The following is a 19,885-nucleotide window of genomic DNA, read 5'->3' as shown; positions in this document are numbered from 1 at the left end:
ATCTCGAGGCAGAACACGCCACAGTGTTAGAAGCTTATGCTCGAGAGAAGCACGAACTCGAGCTTCAACTGCGATTGGCACAAGCCAAACAAGCCAAAGGGTGCAGGGCCGGATGAGAAAAGGCCAATATAGGTTTCATTGGGAGATGTCAGAGTGCCTAATTTTCAGAGCTCTGTCTCTGCTGAGCAAAAGGGCAGTGAGCACGCTAGTAATGCAAATGAGATCAGCCTTTTAAGGAATGAGCAGAAAGAAAAGGGCTCTAATGTTGCAGAGGGTGGTAGTAAAACAACGATTAGTGAACTGCGTCCCAGCGTTGTTGAAGAGTGCACAGAGAAAGAGAACGTGGAGCATCCAGGCAACATAGAAACAGAATACAGCCTTTCGCGGAGGGACATGTCTGTTGCAGAAACAAGCACTCAGCGTTCGCGGGATGTGACACCAGAGAGGAGGAGTAGGAAGAATAGACGGTCTCAGACGCATGGCGGTAAACGCGCAAAAGCAAAGGGAACGCCGATAGCTCTGAAGGAACCGGAAACTGGTTTTATGCATGAGGACGCTAGAATGGTTGCTCAGGTTAACGGTAGATGCTTTGGACCAAAGAGAAAGAACGCTCTGAAAACACCAGAGAGGAGTAGGAGCGATGGAGTGTGTCATACGCTGGGTGGTAAATTCGTGAATATAAAGAGGACGCAGACAGCTCCAAGGGTAGTGAAAAGTGATTGCAATTTGCAGAACGCAAGAACAGTTCCCCGAGCTGTAAACAGTAGACGCGTAAGACGAAGGAGAATGAACGCTGCGAAAACGCGTCAAGCAGGTTTGAATTGTTTGGATGCAGAGTGTGTGGTGCAGGTAACCAGCGCCAGGTATAGAGGTAGGACGCAGTCAGAGAAACTTGGGTCGAAGAAGCGTCGGATGAGAGTCATCAGCTGGTGTAAGCGTTGGAGACGATATGTTGCCAATAGGAGAAGCAAAAAATTGCAGAAGATGCACAATGTGAAAAAGCACAGATTGAAGCATCATGTATAAAACTGGTGGCTGCTATGGTATACAGATTCTGTGCAGTCGAAAAAAACTTTTGAGGATATTAGTGGACGACATTATTTAGTAGATAGAGCTCGGTAGACAGTGTATTGGTAAAGAATTTTGAACAGTGAGCGTTGCGTTTCGTGCGTAGTTATTCCTGTGAGTGTGGCAGTATAGTGTTCAGGACGATGAACGCGTGGACACAGTGAACGCTTCTGTGCAATGTGTGCAAGTGAACGCAATGTGTGATGACGCGTCCGCGAAAGTGCGTGGTGATCACCAGTGCAGTGATCACCACGCGATACCTGACACCGACAGAAGAGTAGAGGGCCGCAACCCTGAAGAGGAGAACAAAAGCAGTTTTTTACGAAAAAGTTCTTTAAAAGGGGCCCAATGTCATGAGTAAAGGGGCACGGGGCGCGTGCCGGACGGCGGAATGCGTCGATGGTGTGCGGCGAATGGAAAATTCCGCGATGGTGTGCATCCCCCGCCACGTCCGCGCACGCCATTGGCCGGGGAAAGGCGCGTGCTACGCGACCCGAACTTAGGTGCGGATCCCCAGAGGATAAGAGAGTCATTGTTCGCTGGAGTTGGCCAAGAGGAAGGTGGTGCAAGCCAGTGTCGCGTCCGCGAGGGAACAGCAGAGCCGAGTTCTGGAGGCAGCGTGGCGTATGTCTCGGGAGGGTGGCCGTCGACCTTGGTGTCTACCGAGCGAGGCTTGCCGTGCTTGCGGCAGCCTCATCACGCAGTTCTCGTGGCACTTGCGGCACTACCCCAGCTCGACGAGACGGCAACCCACAGACAATCACTGGAGAGCCACGTCGACAGTTCGAGCCAGTGGCACTGGGGATAGGCCGAGGGTTAGGCCTAACCGGACGAGACGACGTTCTCGACGAAAGACCGGAGGGTCAGCCAGGAAGACGATCAGCGCGGCGTCTGATCGACGACGACGACGACCCCGATGTGTCGACAGGAGCTTCGACGACAGGACTGGGCGTCGACTTGGGCAACGAACAGTCAGCGGACTCCACGAACGATGTAAGAACTTTCGATGCGTAGCGCGACTGACTGAGAGGCCGTAGTGGCCAGGCGCTCGAGTTGAGAGGAGCTAGACGTAGCTCGAATCCCTTGTATGTTAGTTAGCGAGTGCGCATTAACTTAGCATGTTTGCACTTATTACCTTTTTGTAAATTTTGAGGGCGTGTTAATGTTAGGTTTGCCGTAGTGTGTGACATGAAAGTGTGTCTGCAGTGCAACCACGGTGTCTCCCGACTCTCTCTCTCTCTCCCAACTCCATTCCGCATTGGAAGCGCTCCCGAGTTACGTGACAGTGGCGTTGAGAGACTGTCGGCGTATACGAGCATGAAATAAAAAATCACAGCATATCCACGGGGTGAATGATGATGAGTGGGGCGAAGCTACGGAGGGAATCATCTGTAAACCGTGAAACTCTTCCGTGAAATGCGCCAAGTACATAATATAAAGAGTGTGAAACATCGTGTATATATTAAACATCAAACTTTTATTGTACTGTTGGTTTACGTGGTCCTTTCATTATCACTTGTGATCGGTGAAATGCAAGGAAGAAGTCCGCTCCCGAGCGAAAGAGCGCCAAGAGCGACCGCATTCCCCGCTCGCCCTGTGCGAATTAAAGGCAAGGCTAGAGGGAAGACAGGACGCGCGTTCCACGACGCGAGGTCGGTAGCATGCCGAACGAAAGCCAACGGAACGCGATCGTGCAAGTGCTCCGGCTTCGCATCGCCTCATGGTTCCATTTAGCGTCCCAAAACCAAACGTATTGCTCATGGTGTGCCTTGCGTTTTTCGTAGAAATAATTTCTTTATCATGTACATTAAGACGAAAAGTTGAAAGCTCACTAGAGTGTATCGCCCGCAAAGTATGTCTTTTAGTGTGATTTAACTCTCGTACGGCAGGGTCCTCGCGCCGTTGCCGGTCCACCTCGCCCGTTGACGATCGGGCGAGGTGGCTACATGCAACTACTACTACTACACTTTAAGAAAAACATCTGGCGTTCTTTCGTTCTGCTTTTACAAAACATCTGGCGTCTTTCGTTGGTTTATTTCATCAATCAACGGCGTTTTGAACAACATTTTTATTGTTTAATCACGCACAGGAGAAATCTCACCAGGCACTACCTTGGAGGTAAACAATGGCTGCTAATGGCAATGAGAGACAGAAGAAGTCGGCTTTTAGCTAACACTTACACTTCTACTTCTACTAACGTTTCCTACTGGAACATGCCAATGGCTGCTAATGGGGAATGAGAGACAGAAGAATTCGGCTTTTAGTTAACGCGCACGCTGCGAATTTTTTATTGTTCAACAACGCACAGGAGAAATCTCCCACCGGCACCACCTTGGAGGTCAAAGCGTAAGACTTGTTACTCACTACTACGACCACGACGACTACGAGGGACGAACGGGTGCCGCCTTAAGGAGCTTCGCCCCTAAAAACGGCTGGTAGTGTTGCGGCATCTGGCGGAGCAAACCTCAAACAATCCGCGATGCGCTTCGTCTCCGCTACCTGGAGGCGCGCTGCAGGAGTTCATTGCGGAGATGACTGCAGAGGACACAGAAAGGTTAGCGCAGCTCAATCCATCTAGTGCGTCACCGTCGCCGGCGATAGCTGTGCGTTCCACGATCTCAGGAAAGGCAGTGCTGACGAGGAGGGTAACATATATTTCCCAGTAGCCTGCTTGATAATAGGCACGTTGCTTAGTTTAGGGTGCGAATGATTTAATGGCGCCATAACCTAAACCCTGACAAAATTTAGAAAATTTTCGTATGGTTGCTCTAAATGTAAGCACTGGTGACGAGAAGCCTAAAAGGCGTATTGTGGTGCCTCGGACCCCATTCCGCGCATTTGTAATAGCGCTACCTTAAAAAACCACTATCGGTTTCTATATCGAAGGAGCGTGTTCACAGTGGTGTGTCATCACAGTCTTACGAAGGTGCAAGTCATGTGGGCAAAGCAACTCGTGACTTACAGCCGCATACAGGACAAAGGCTTCGAAAATCCAGCCAGCTGCGTTGACTCCACGTGATAATATCCACGATGGTGCCGCTGGCCTGCAGGTGCTTGGAAGGGCAATTGAAAAATCAAACTGAAATATTATGTGCGTGTTTCGTGCCTCCGTTTTGTAGACATTATCATGACGACTCAAAACAGTTTGCTGGATTTCCGAAGACTGATTCCTGCAGGAGGCCGAAATCGCTGTCGTAGTTGCTGGATGACAATTTACCCATCGTTGTTTACGCTCGTCACGTGCAACGGATAGCCGAAGACAGAGTTGCGCTTTGTACGTCACGAGGTGTTGTGCCCACCTTAGACCTTCGTCTCAATGTGATGACACATCACTGTGAAACCACCCCTTTCATGCCAAGCAAACGAAAAATGTCGCTTTTGCAGTGCCTCACAATCGTGTCGGTACTATTTTATAGGGGCACTGACACAAATTTTTGAAGCTGAGTTGTTTCAAGCTGCGCTGTTTAAACAATGAAGTTAAACCAACTAGCCCAATTTTGCACACTGTTACAGCATCATTGTTGCCCGTCAGACTACGCATTGCTAACGAGACACCTGTCGTTTGGGGAGCGCACTGTTACTGGAACAGGGAGCGGCAAAAGCACAACCAGCGGGAACGGAGAAACGCTACCGTACTGCCTTACAGTGTTTGCGTAGCGTATTTCTGTAACTTGCTAAAAGACTCTAATAACCGATATAGGTCGACGCAACACACAAGGCAAGGCATGAGACAAGTCGAGCTTTTCTGACGACGAGAAGTCATTTTGGGTTTTTGGGCTAGTTCAACTTCAATTTTTGTTAAGGTGGTGAGAGGGACACAGAGATGACAAAAACGAGCGCTTTCTGCCAACTGAAAATGTATTGTTTCCCACAGACATTTCGTAACCAGAACACAGAAAAAAAAACATGTTGGATCCCTCCGTCATAGGAATCGCAATAACTCGAAAGTAAAACGTGCCCTAATTGAAGTAACTGAATGTTTGCTGTACATTGATACAAGAGAGTTTGTGCAATGTATATTGATGTCTGGCAGATATAGCACCGTTTAACGTTGATGCACTCGACTTGATGCTTGGTGGTACATCTCTATTCCGACGACTAACGTCCATGTTCAATGATTAAACAAACCGTTGCGGTAGCTGTAGTAGTTAATGGTGAAAGCGTAATCGGAGAACGAGGTGTGCATGGTAGCCAAAAGAGCGTCGCATATTGGACGCAGAACTTGGTCGCCATCCCTCGGCATGTTAAAATGTGATTGAAGGCCACGGCCAGACTAGTGGGAAACGCAAAGCGCGTCGTGCCGCCGCGGTAGCCCGGCCGCAATTTTTCTCGCGGCGAGCGCGTGAGCGGAGAACGCGATGTTACAGCTAGGTGAGGCAGGCGCGCGTCGCAGAGCTACTTTTGGTTTGGATTAGCGTGATGCTATGAGCGAGGCCGACGCTTTTACGACGCTCGGGCTGAGGTCGCCATTTCGCGGTGTGTTAAGGCATTAACAAAATTGAATTTCTACTGCAAACGCGCCGAATGGGACGCACGTGTTAAGGGTTGCAGCTGCTAATCGCGGAGGCCACACAAATGACGAATTACTTTACTTTACCGCTCCCAGAGGGCAACACCACCCCGCCGACCGGGAGAGTGGCAGATATAAAAGGCGCGTTTGTAAAGCCACTATTATGTGCGACCGCGGCGCAGTGGATAGCGCGCTCGGCATCTGTTTTTGCGGACCCGTACGGCCATGGGTTCGATGCCCGTTGACGGAACTTTTTTTCTTTGCCATCTCATTGTGTACATTTTTTCTATGTCATTTCCGTCACGGAAATACGTCACTCAAGGCTTGGTGGACCGCGGCATAAAACACTTTCGTGTTGAAAGAAAGTTTTCTATTCAGCCAGGACATAAATTCAGGCAGGCGTACGGTTCGAGCTCCGCCCAGACGACGGCGTCTGAAAAGGCTTCGTGCCGACGCAGTAAAGACAGGAGCGTCTGAACACTCGTGAAGTGGCAGGAGTGAGTGTGTAAAAAAATGCCCCCACCTCCCCGAAGGGAATCGTGAGGAAATGCGAAGGCATTTCTTGCGCCGAGAGTACACGGCGTAGTAATTTTAATGGCGTAAACCTGGACAAATCGACGCGCTCAAGTGTCTCCCTTTTGGGCGCCTCTTTCAACGAACGCTTCCTACGTGCGTTCGTAATCACCTCAGGGATGTTGCCACCGCCTTCAATGCAGCACAAATGCGTTTTGAACGCGCTGTTTTCAGGCTGTGCCAAGGCAGCACAAACGCTACAAACGCGTTTCAAACGCACTGCATTGAGGCGGTGGCGCAGGGAGGAGAGAGAGCGAACGGCGACAGAAGGAGCGGCGAAGCAGTGCACCTGCCCTCTCCTACACACTCTCCACACACGCGGGAGCTCGGATGCGAGCGCCCTCACACGCCAGAGCGCGCTCCTCCTCTCCACTCACTCTCCGCTACTCCGCCCACACCACCTGCTCCGGTTGCTAGGGGCGAGGATAAGAGCGCGCGCCAGCAGCTGTTGCTATGGGAGAGGGAGTGAGAGCGGAGAGGCGCGCGGACAACGCCGGATGCCTCACATAGCCCGACTAAGAAATGCATTCGCATTTCAGAACTTTATTGTACATGTCCGGCGTCACTGAGCGGGGTGGGGCTACAAGCACCCCGGCCTAGGTGATGGCCTCGAGTCCTTGGACCCCGGCGGCATCCTGGGCCTGCCGGACGACCCACAGTTGATCGGCAGGGTCGTGGCCACGGTGTTAGAATAGTTTAGGTGGAGCGACGGCGCATTGGAATGAGGAGAAATCGCGGACCTCTTTCCCTTTCTTGCCGAAAGGAGGCGCGCGCGGGACGGTGGCCACCTGGCTATACCCAGCACAAACCTGACGCTTCTAACATTCGGTGTTTTAGCGTGTTTAGCAATGTCGCAAGGCCCTGTGAGGATTGTGTGGTATTGTAATATCATATACATAAGTTAGATATAAAGATTTACTAATGTTTTATGCATGACGGTTCGGCATGCGGCGTGAAGCTCATAAACACCACCTTCGGCCTCGGCAACACCGTGGCTTAGGCGATCGTGCCCTCATTTGTCTGCAAATGTAAATCTGCAGTTGCGTGATGCGTGTTGAATTCACCCTTCATTTGCCCTCGAAAGATTAATTAATGTATTTGCGGTCAGCATCATATAAAGAGCAGGTGTCATGTTAAGGGGCATTTCGGATATGAGATCAAGTGAGCCTTCAGAATCTTTTCCTACGAACCGCTTATTTGCAAATTCCGTAAACATTTGCGAGAAGACGGATGCTTTGATGTAATGGAATAGAACAACTCTATTTAGGTCTTTCGGGGCGTGCACTAGCATGTGACGCGCCGCTCCCACGTCGGAAAATACAGGATTGAAAGAGAATGCAATGAAGTGGGCGACAGCTTGTGGCCAATGACTACGAAGCCGCTCTTTGACATATTCAAAATAAATAGACTGCAAGATACATACGTTATGGTGCGCCAAGAATTTTATCACAGTATTGGCACGATCTACGAATTTTACATATTTTTGCCTTAAAAAGCTGCTTTAGCTCGAGTATTGTATGGTGCGGCTACATGATACGAAAGAATGTTTCCTCACAAGACAAGAATGTTTTCTTTTAAATAGCGCTACCCATGATTTGGTGACAAATCGCGCATCAAAATGTTTTTCACAAACAAAATTTGTTGTTTGCAACTCGCGATTTTTCCGTGGAATAGCAGTGGCCACATATTCAAGCGGTCACTATCCTTCGGAGCAGCGAAAAAGCAAATTTTCTCCGTGCACGATTTGTAGCCTGAGATGCATCGCGAAAAAAGCACTTCTTGCCCACCTGGACAATATAAGTTGTGTAAATAAGGACATGATGAACAAGGGTAAGCTATTTCATATAGGCTAGCATTTAGACGGCAGGCGTTTCGACTGGCGAACGTATGTGCACGAATGGGGCCTCGTCTGGTTCGGCGTGTTAGTTTTAACGGGTCAGACAGTGACGTCACGGAATATGGTGTCACTCTCAATTCTTGTCATTCCCGAAAGAAGAAACTGGAAAGCAAATGGTTAGGACACTGAAAAGGAAACGGGCACGACCATTTCACGTTTGTGCACCCAGAGCAGGGCACAAAGTTCTACTTCTGCTACTGCAACAAACAGCATGTCTGTGACGAATAACGAGAGGCAGAATCAGAATGGCACATGATGATTCATGATGGAATGGTCGGTAAACGGATGTTAACCTTCACTACCGCGCGCCAGCCAGCACGTGTAAACGTTGCAAAGGCAGCTGAACAAGTAACACCGTGGGCAGCTGCTTGAATCCATGCGATATGGTGCATGCACAATGACAACCCATGAAAGGAATTTCTAACCTACCACTGTCAAATGTGCTGCTTTCTTCTTACAAGCATCATATAGAGAGACGTCAACCGCCCTCACCCCCGCTTTCTTTTTCAGGGAATACCTTTTTCTTTTTGACTAACCCAGTTCGGGTCCGCCACGGTGGACCAGTGGCGAAGGTGCTCGGCTGCTGACCCGAAGGTCGCGGGCACGGTGTTCCGTTGTCGCGGGTTCGATTCCGGCCGCGGCGGTCGCATTTCGGTAGAGGCGAAATGGTAGAGGTCTGTGCGATGTCAGTGCACGTTAAAGAACACCAGATGGTCGAAATTTCCGGAGCCCTCCACTACGGCGTCTGTCATAATCATATCGGGGTTTTGGGACGTAAAACACCAGATGTTATTATTAACCCAGTTTGTCGCGGCGGCCTCAACCAATTTGCCACGGTGGCCTTATTTGTGCACGAGCTAAAAAATATTTTTGAAATTCGTGTTCACCTGTAAACTCATTATCGCTGTTCGCAGAAGCTATATTTCCTATGTATTTCCATCTGTTGGCTGCCGCCACTGAATTTCTTGATGCTGTGCATTTACTTTCAAATCAGATTGATATGTGCGGTTACCCTGATAAAAAAGGAATGGCCAGCAGTTGAAGAGTTGTCGCAAATGCAGCTTTGTAAGCGACGCGGCTCCCGTTGAAGTGGCTGACCTGAAGCCTCGATACACCCGGCGCAGCCTGTTGGAAGAAACGCGAAGCGCGTCCCCATGTTCGGCGAGGAGGCTGCGCGGCGGAGGCGGAACGTCGGTACACCTAACCTATTCTAACACCGTGGTCGTGGCTGAGCAGAGCCGCCTCCCATCGCGCCTCGTGGTTCGAGACTGCCATGTCTACCGGGTTCGTAGGGCACTGCTGCTCGCTACAGGTGCACTTCCACAGCATGTGCTGAAGCGTCGCTCTGGCGCCGCACGATTTACACGCGTCGGACGTATAAATGTCTGGGTAGCAGAGGCGAAGGATCACCAGATTTGGGTACGTGTGTGTCTGTAGTTGTCTCCAGGCAACCTGCTGTTTCTTATTTAGTTTGGCGTGGGGTGGTGGATATTTGCATCTGTTCAGTCTGTAGTGTTGTGTGACGTCTCTGAAAGTGGTCATGCGATCCCCCCACGTCCATTCCCGCATCGCTGTCGAAGTGTGCGAGACATTGGGACTGTCGGCAGGCGTCGCAGCTTGGCGTGTAAGTCCTCGAGCCGCGGTGTGGGCAGTCGCGTTGCTCGCAAGCGGAGGGTCTGTGTGGGCGGGGGTTCATATGAGGAAACTGTCGTTTTTGCGGCAAATGTTGCCTTCGTGAATTTGGAGAATGCGAGCCGCTTCGCGGGAGATACGGCCGCTCGCGTAGTTGCGTATCGCCGCCTGCGAGTCGCCTATAATCACCTCAGCGTCCGTGGTTGCTATCGCGAGGGCTATGGCAGCTTCTTCGGCCGCCTCTGTCTCTTCCGTGCCTATCGTCGCGCTAGTGACGCAAGTTCCTACGTGATCCGTGATCGCGACCGCGAAGCCGCGGTGGCACTCGTCATTTGAGGCAAAAAAAAATCAGCTCTAAAGTTTCGTCTCGGCACCGCTTAAAAGCTAGAGAAGAAACATTCTGGGCTCACCATAACCCTGCTTGTGCAGAGAAGTCACACCTTAGAGCCATGACTTGTCAGTTCCCTATTCTGCGCACACAAGAAATCCAAATTGTTCTCAATCTATGCGTCGCAAGATCTGCTAATCTGTTCGTGGAAGCCAATCACAAAAGCCATCCTTTGCCTCAGTACTGTCAAAAGACGTCTGAAAAAGAGCCACAATTTAGAAGAACTTTTCATTTTACTGTCTAGATTATTCAGTTGGAAACAGAGTAGTTGCCTGTCTGGTTAAGAAAAAGGCTGCTATTTTGGCTTTGTCGGCGCCCCTCGCACTGAGTTGTTTTCAAAGACTGAGTGCAGGGCCTTTTTTGCGTTTGCATGGTGGCAAAACAAAGCCTTTTAGATCACTAAAATGGCTCTTTCAGCATGTTCGTAGAGATGAGGAATCCAGGGTGTGTGTTCGAATTTTATTTTTGCCATTGGATATGCAGAGCAGAAAATGACACTCGACGACAGATGCCTGCCCGGCCCCCACTTAAGATCAAGAACGGACCGCCACCGAAGCAGATTTTCTGGCTCTGCCAGTGCCTTTAAGTGCACAATCAGGCGAGCACTCATGTGTTTTCCGTCTTTTTTAGCCACGTCGCCTGGTTGCGCGCCTAAAGTATTCTTCGAGAGCAGTTCTCGTTAAGAGGTGGACGTGCGTTTGAGACGCGCAGACGAAGAGAAATACGCAGTTTTTCCTTTCAAAAACCAGATAAGACGTTGGCCGCACTAAACGTTGGCAGCTAATTACACTTCTTGCTTGATGTTACGCCACTCTCTTCCAGAGTATTCTTGCCGCAGCCAAGTACACAGCACCATCACCCGCCACCATCCTATTTACATGATGCAGCCCACGAAATGCACGACAAATGCTTGTTCAGCATTCAGCAGCAATCACGTTATCAACTCGCAACGGACGACAACAAGAGATAAGCAAAATGCTAAAAAAATCCGAAACTAAAATGCGCAAAGCTTGGCAATGCGAAGCTGGTTGATCCTCAGCTCGTCGTGCTCGGGAATCGCAACATCGGCGGCGATTGGATCCAGTGTGCTTCGCCGAACTAGCGGCAGCCACGAGACGGCGACCGGCGTATCAAGAATACGCGCAAAGCTTGCCACTCTGAATGTGTTGAAATCGCTGTCCCTGAGCCATGGTGTACGAAACTGTGGAGGTTACTATGGCAGCGGCTCGACGGCGGCGGCTTAGCTATTGTTGGCACAGGCACGGCACAGCAGGGGTTCTCGTTAACGGTCGTCTTAATGCCAGCTTTAACAGCGTCGCAGTTAAAAACTAAAGGTTTGCAGGAATCCTGCGCATTACATTTCGCAGGAGGTCCCCAGCCCAGTCTTTCACGCGGCGACGCCACTACGTGAAAGCGCGGCGCTCCATAATTAGTTGCGATTCCAGCTAAATGTCGCCCTCATTTTTTCATCTTCCTTGTGTGTGTGCGCAGTTGTCATCACGCTCTCATCACTTCAGCAACGTGCACTTCTCCACATTGTTTGGTTAGTCCACGCCCCTGACGGGCGCCCCCTTCTTGACCGGCTGTGACGCCGACCACCTTTTCGGATGGACGAGCTGCTCCGGGTGTATCCTGACACTGTAAGACCGTTGTCTCCCGCCATCTTCCCACCACCGCCGACGGAGAAACCACTGGTTGCGACATGGTCGTCTTTCCAAGCGTCGCTCATCCGGGAGACAAAAGTTAGTCTCCCATAGAGCCGACATGGTGAAGAAGGTGGGAGCGCAAGGTGGGCTGCATAGGAGGTGACGTCGCCATTTTACAGAAGGCCTTTCCCATATCTCATAAATGGGAAAGGCTAAAGATGGGAATGCGGCATTTCTGAAGCGGATTTGACGCCTAGTTTCGGCAACCATATCGTTGCCGATCTCGAGAATGAAAATATGGAAATGTGAGCGCCGATTCTTAAATACAGAGTTTTTGTTCCCAGGTTTATGTTTTAACACATGGTGACCGGATGGGGCTCCGCGAGAAAAATAACGCTTGATACCAGTCGCGTCTGTATGTCATGAACATACCTATTATAAAAAATGTGTGTATATATATATATATATATATATATATATATATATATATATATATATATATATATATATATATATAGGACGATGACACGCATGTACAGGCCGGGCCGTTACTGAGTTAAGACCCCTGGCCAACACTGACGGCTCAGTCCTTTACGCTATAGGCTCAGCCACCGCCGCCTGCTTCATGCGCGGACTTGGTAGGGTGGCCTCCTGACTTCTCCCCTTTGCCACCGGCTCTATTGCCGCAGACGGCTCGTCTCCACCTGGCCGTGGACCTTTTGATGACAGGGCCCCCAAAGGCAGAACCCTATTCATAGTCTGTATTCACAATCTCCACAAAATGTGGCCACTCACGCACTTTCTGTCATATGAAAGCGAATTATATTAGCTCCAAAAAACGAATTTGAGAAATTCGTGAATTTTTTTGTGCGCACCAGAACGGTTTACAGTATTGATGTTTCCTGCCAGTGACAATCTTGGGGGATAATGTGCTCTTACAATCTTGAGCAAGTTATGAAAAATCGCTCTCGCGGAAATTCAATTTGAGACTTGCTATTCATTAACGAAGTGCCCACCAATTGAACAGTTCTTGTGGACACTGGAGATTCGGGCCATAATTTATATCTTTTAACTGGTCTAAAGAGCTGTTGAATATAAGAGAGCGTATTCTTCGACTGTAACTAGAGATGAGAATAACTTCGAGGACATGGTCATAATCGATTCTGTCGTGATGCATCTTAAGCGGTCGCAGTCATGATGCTGAGCAGTCTTAAGTGCATAGCACTATAGCTGCCCATCTTGTGATCCTTCCATAGATCTTATGTGGCGTGATCACGCTCAAAATAAAGTGGATAATAGAGGCCTAAAACAAGGCTAGCCATGACCAAAACCGGGTTATATACACGAACAAGGTCTAAAATAATATAACACAAATAACCATGAAATAATCGCAATAATTAACTTTAATTTGATAAAAACGCTTCAGAATTATGCGTCCGACACCTGCGCCGTTCAAGAGAATGTGTCACCGCGTCGCCAAGCGCGCGATTGCTCCTACTACCGGCGCTTCTCTGGCGCCTTTGTTGCTACAGCTGAAGGGGGCAACACCTGACGGAACTCACAGCACACGACGCGTATCTCAATGCCGTAACAAGAACGAAGTCGATAAAGCGCAGGAAAACGTAGCGCGCATGTCGCGCACTGAGTTTGCGAATCTCTCTAACAAGATTTTGCTCGTGCCGGGAAAAGCCTACATGCTTACCTCAAACACTGACGTCATCGAAGGTTTCGTAAACGGAGCTGTGGGAACTCTAAAAAAGAGAATCGCTGGGCGCCCGTGCTGCGCACCTCCTCAGGTTTCACAGTAGTGCAGCTGCATTTAGAAGAGGATTTCGAACTAAAGCAATCGCTACACAAGAACAACATGTTTTACATGTCCCTCAACGTGCAGCATAGCTTGTAAGCCTGAATTTATGGAATGTAAGGTTCGGGTGTGGTTTTAGCTTCAAACTTAGTTGGCCCTCAGTGCGCTCATTAAATTTGCGTGCACGCCTATAGTGCGAAACGAATTTTCGTTGTATGCGTGAATGTGTTTTCTCCTTTCTTTCACAGAAATTCCACCAGCTGCGCATCAAGATCCTTGGTGACTGCTACTATTGCGTGAGTGGCGCGCCAGAGGAGCGGCCGGACCACGCTGTGCTGTGCGTCCACATGGGTCTCAGCATGGTCGAGGCGATTCGCTCGGTTCGCGACCAGACCCGCAGCGGCGTTGACATGCGCGTGGGCATACACACCGGTGCCGTGCTCGCTGGGGTGCTCGGACAGAGGCAGTGGCAGTACGACGTCTACAGCAAGGATGTCGTGCTCGCCAACAAGATGGAGAGCGGCGGAATGCCAGGGCAAGCCCATTTTTTGTGGTATTATCACACAAGGCAGACACATCACTGTATTACTTCCGTACTATTGCAAAAAAAAAGACGTCGACAGCAGAGAAGACCACACACCCAGCGCACACTTTCAACTAAATTTATTGTACCACTGAACCTGTTTATATATTGAAGCAGAATACACTGTGCATGCGTGTAGTACTTGGAATAAAAGTAATAACAGATACGAGTTAAATGGCACAGTCGCCAACATCACTTGTTTGTCGGCGAGGGTCAGTGAAGGAGAACTATTATCACCAAATTTTGCAATCGCCTCAGCCTCAGTGATTTTGCGAATCAGCTGCGTCTTGCCACGGGACACAATCGTGCAGAAATTAGGTGTAGGTTGCCAGCCACAATCCCTCCAATCAATCGCGAAGAAATCACCGGTGCCACTTTTTACTTTAGTGTTGTGTTCACCTAGCCGGTTCTTGAGGCACTGCCCGGGGTGCCCTATCAGTCAGTCAATCAGTCAGTTTAATTTTCTTCGGGAGAAGCTGAAGCGCTTAAAAAAAGACATTTTTTTAAAAAGGCAAGAAAGTTAATTAATTGAGCTTATCTAATTAAGCAAATAAGCAGAACATAAATAATAGTCTGACTTATTTCATAACATACATGAGATCGCACTGTCATAGAATGCATCGGCATATTTTTAAACTCCGGCTAGAGTTAGCTAGGGCTACCTATATATATTTCCGTATATTTCTTCAAAATACAACAGTTCAAGGTTAGTGCCAGTCCTGTGTACCTGTCTCTCCTTGAGTCGTTTCGCGCTACGATTTTTTCTTCAAGACATTATGATTCAATTAGCCCAAGAATACGTTTTGCTAAATGTTAAAACACCCTATTAAAACGGCAGGAAGGGGAAGATGGAAGCTTCCGATGAAAAAATCCGTAAACAGGGGGTGGGCGCTCGAGGTGACGTTTCGACAAGTGGACTTGTCTTCTTCAAGGCTGTTCCACTTGTCGAAACGTCGGCTCGAGCACCCACCCCCTGTTTACGGATTTTTTATCGGCAGCCCAGCGGCATTCACCGACTCGTCAGCATTGGTGCTGTATGCGGAAAATACTTCGTAATGACAGAGATTGCTGCACTGGGGTAAGAGTGTGCCATTGAGACCCAGAATCTTGTGGCCGAGAAGAAAGGTCGATATTGTCTCCAACACAACGAAAAAATCCCGCCATCTCCCCGTAAAGGGAACCCTGAGTAGTATGCGAAGCAGCCATGAGTCAACTTAGATTTGTGTAAATGTTTTATTTTCTTCACCACTGTTCATGGTCCTCCTATTCGAGGTTACTCGTCATAGATGACTTTGAGGTCAGGGGAACGTTTTCCCTTCAAAATAACGGCCTTGTGGTCCGTAAAGTATAAAGTTAATGGCTCTTGCTGCAAATGTTGCAGCTTGAAGTTTGAGAATGCGATGTCAACGCGCCCGTTTCGCTTCGGCTTCGCGTGCCCGCCGCTCCGCATCGGTTGGGGCACTGGCTACGTCGACGGGACGCCGGGGAGACAGGCCTCGTTCATAAGCGTCTTTACATTTAAGGCTACCTTGCATGATTTATGGCGTAGTGGGTACCTTGCATGATTTATGGCGTAGCGGGTACCTTGCATGATTTATGGGCAGTGAGTATTTTGCATGAATGACGATGATTTATGGCGTAGTGGGTATCTTGCATGAATGACGATGATTTATGGCGATGTGGGTACCTTGCATGATTTATGGCGTAGTGGGTGCCTTGCATGATTTATACTAGAGCACGCGCCGTAGTGGAGCGAGCGCTCTTTCGCACGTCCATATGTCAGGGAAACATTCCTTTCTGCACACCATGCGCGAGTTCTCCGCTCTTGCGAAAATTTCGTTCTCTTCTTTCTTCCATATATCTAGTGGCACCGTTTTCTCAGGCAAACATTCCTTTCTGCACACCATGCGCGAGCTCTCCTCTCGTGCCAGCACTTCTTTCTTCCATACATCTAGCACGCGGGGCACTGGTCACGCCGCGGGGGACAGGCCTCGTTCATAAGCTGCTTCGCATCTAAAAAAAATTACAGCAGCTTCGCACTAGTGGTGTAACCCTGAAGGAATTTCGGAGATGGGTGGCCTTCATTGCTTCTCTTAATTTTTCCCTTTCTTTCATCATGTCTTTCTTCTTTTTCTCTCTTTGTTTTTTATCTCTGTTTTGTCTGTGTTTATTTCTATTTCTAGATCTTTCTATCTTTCATTTTCTTTCTTCTTTTTGTTTCATTCGCTCTGTCTCTCTCTCAGTTTCTCGCTTCCTCTTTCTTGCTCTTTCTATTACGGTCTCTATTTTTTTCTCTTTCTCTGATTCTATCTCTTTCTGTCTTCACTTCTGTCTCTGTTTTTTTGTCTTTTTTCTTCTCTATTTCGCTTTCTTTGTAAATGCTATGATTTACTCTCTCACCTCCTCACCGTCACTTCCCTTTTCAACCCCCTTGCTATATTATACCATACACGGCTATGTCTTGCTCTGCTAGCGTGACTGAATAGCCGAGTGGTTGCGATGCTCGCTTTCGGATCATCGGTATACGAGTTCGAATACCGCCTCATTTGCATGTTGCGTGCTAGGACTTTTTCATGGTTTTCTAAGAATAGAGTTTCCCTAGTTGAAGTTCAGCTTTTGCGCGGCTTTCTGCAACCATCTACCGGACATGCCAGGAGGATATGTGCCGTATTGACGGCGGAATCATTGCGTCAAGTGACATTTTACCAGGAATGCCTCAAGCTCCGTTGTTCGACTTCGCGTGACGATCGCCGCCAGAAGCAGATGTACGCCGACTTGATGAGGGTAGCTAACCAGCATGCGGAATTCATATGGAGGGTAAAACTTCAAGAACTTCAACCATGTAAGAGGAATATTATTTCTACCGTTCCACCGCAAAATAACTTGCTAGTCCTTGGAGGAGCTGCCTTAGATGATAGTCACTGCAAAACCCTAGCCTTAGGTCCCAAACACTGTTTTAAGCCGAACCTGAAACCAATAGACTTTTTACGTTTGCCGCGTACAGTCACTAGACTCGTTCCTGAAGAAGAGCGCTCCCATCTGCATTTCAGACTGCCTTGCTAGTATCAAGGGTTCTAATATGCATCTCAAATGTCCTGATCATATCCGGTCTTTCGTTAATTACTCCGTCGAGAAGAAACTCAGGCCAGTAATTTCAGATAAGAAAGCGTATTTTGTAATTATGGCGGACAGTTTGTTCTCAGAAAAAGCAATAACAGCAATGAAAAACAATTTTAGAGCGGTATAACTTAAACCATCGGTAGTTAGCCAACGTGCTGTCGACCTTTTGTTACGACATAACCTTGAGCGAATAGGTTGTAATGTCAAGAAGGCTAAATCACGTACTTTAGAATTGTTTTTTTCAGCCAAAACACAAAAGAACGAGATTCTGTTTCGAGCAATCGTTTCAGAGCAAGGCACTGGGCAAGTCACTGTATCTAGTTATTTGTAGAACTGCTTAACGTCTTTGAGTTTGAGAATGTTTTTCAGACCCTTTTCGCAAGCGTAATTCTCAGGCGCTAGTTTAGTTCCTCTCAGAGGAGAATCCCAGTTGTTGTAAAGCTTTTAGTTGGATATTGAAGACCTTTATTACACTTTGCCGCATGAGGACTTGTTAAAATGTGTTAATGAATGTATTAACGAACATGGGCACGAGACGGTTTTCACCGATAAATGTGGTGTTTCTACCGGGGCTTTTCTAGAAATCCTTTCCATGTATTTAAAGTCGACGCTTGTAGGTTGGAAGGAAGGCGTTTATGTGCAGAAATCAGGGATATGTATTGGTTCTAAGGTTGCTCCGGTTCTTAGTGATTTATACCTTAGCAAGATTGACAGTCTTTTGGAAGGCGCCTTAGGTAATTCGGTTATTAAGGTGTTTCGTTATGTGGACGATTACTTGATTTTTTGTAGTGGTGAGGGCTTTGAAAACTTGGTATCCTCAGTGAGCGAAAAATTTCAATTAAATGGAGGAGGGCTGAACTTTACTGAAGAGTTGCCTCAGAATAATGGAATACAATTTATAGATATTTCCTTAACGTTTCAGGAGAACCACATGTGCTGGCAGTATGCTCCTGGATCTTCAAAACCGCTAATAAATTTTTCGTCGAAGCACACGAAGGTCGTAAAAAACGGTATCGCCATGTCTTGCATTAAGTCCGCCCTCACCAAGTCGTGTGAGCACACAATGAGTGATAGCTTTAACGCACAGCTTACGCGTCTTTTAGATGTAGGTTATCCCCGTGATGCAGTGGCCACTGTCGCTGAGCGTTTAAAGAAATCCATTAAGTTATGTCCAAGCATGGTTGCAGAAAGCGATAGGAAGAAACGTGTCGTAGGTATACCGTACATTTATTGCGTATCTCACAGGGTAAAGAAATTAGGAACTAGACACGGCGTTATTGTTGTTCTCACGGCTGCCAATAAGCGAGGTAAGATTTGTGCCGCTGTGCAGAGGAAGAATGAGCGAGTAAAAGACAAGAAGCGGACCGATAATTGTTTCGTAAAACACACCAACAAATTCACTGATTGCCGTACGAGTGTGGTGTATAAGGTCCTTTTCAGCTGCGGTCGCTTCTACGTAGGACAGACGGGCCGATGCATTAACCAGAGATTGTTGGAACATAGAAGATCTCTAACCGGAGGCTCACCTTCTAATCTATCGTTACATTTTCGAGATTGTAAGTGCACGCCAAAATTCAATGAATGCGTAGTGTTGTACCGGCATAAAAATGAAGAAAAGCGCCTGATTATTGAAGCATGGCATATCGAAAATAGTGGTAGCGCATGCGTGAGCCAACCATCGATTAACTTGCATAAAGAGGAAATCTAACGCCTTAACAGTTATCTTCCACGTAGACCCCCACGCGTGCCAGATTGATAGGTTCGCATATTGCATGGGCCTGCGCAGATCAGTTTTCGTGACGTCTTTCTTTTCCGCCGTTGTGCGTCTCTTCAGTTGTTAGTCGGCGTTTGTGGTGTTCTGACTTCTTGTGTCCATGTTTGCATGCCCTGTCTTTTTAGAATGAATGCTTACGAACTAGCTCAGCTCTCTGTTATTCTAAGCTTTATTCGCTTGTGCGTCGGCTACCGACGCGTAAAACCCGCTACGGTGGTCTAGTGGTTATGGCGCTCGACTGTTGACCTGCAGCACGCGGGATCGAATCCCGGCTGCAGCGGCCGCATTTTTGATGCAGGTGAAAATGCTGCAGGCCCGTGTACTCAGATTTAGGTGCACGTTAACGAACCCCAAGCGGTCGAGATTTCCGGAGCCCTTCACTACGGCAATTCGCGTAATATCGTAGTTTTGGGACGTTATTTAAACCCTGACGTTTGTTATTACCAACGTTTAAGCAAGATAGCCCGGAAGGACGCTTACCCGTTACCGCCAATCGGCAACGCGCACGATTGTTTGGAGGGTTTCTTTGTTCGCTGTATTTACGTTCTGTATATTCGGAGATTCCAAGGCAAGCATCTGATCGACCTGAGACAGCATTTGTCACACCTGACGGATTTATCGTCATGCCTTTTGGCCTCCAGCCACTTTTTAGAGGATGATAGACACTACGTTACGAGGCCTCAAGTTGAAGGCATGTTTGTGCTACCTTGACGGCGTGGTTGTTTTTTCCGCCGATGTTGACAAACATCTCAGTCGGCTCAAACGCGCTCTCGCATGCCGCACTGACGCGGGGCTTCAACTGAACCTAAAAAAATATTGAAGGTGGTTGGACAGCTAAGCTGCAAACGACAGCCAGAACGATTACCCATGGCGACGTCGCTTGAATGGTA

At 48.3% G+C, this 19,885-nt stretch overlaps 1 protein-coding gene across 2 annotated transcripts in view; it reads left to right on the top strand.

Annotated features, from left to right (window-relative positions):
* The window catches only part of LOC119384145 (adenylate cyclase type 3), a 778,406-nt gene that overhangs the window by 205,149 nt on the left and 553,372 nt on the right, over nucleotides 1–19,885 (top strand). For both annotated transcript variants that reach the window (XM_037652438.2, XM_037652439.2), the window contains exon 4: nucleotides 13,767–14,053. In XM_037652438.2, coding sequence (XP_037508366.1) covers nucleotides 13,767–14,053 — 287 coding nt within the window. The remainder of the gene's footprint in view (nucleotides 1–13,766; nucleotides 14,054–19,885) is intronic.

The sequence above is a fragment of the Rhipicephalus sanguineus genome, chromosome 2 (genome assembly GCF_013339695.2).
Source record: "Rhipicephalus sanguineus isolate Rsan-2018 chromosome 2, BIME_Rsan_1.4, whole genome shotgun sequence".
NCBI classification, from domain to species: Eukaryota; Metazoa; Arthropoda; class Arachnida; order Ixodida; family Ixodidae; genus Rhipicephalus; species Rhipicephalus sanguineus.
The sequence above is the reverse complement of the archived record's forward strand: the minus strand, read 5'-3'. Positions and strand labels throughout refer to the sequence as shown.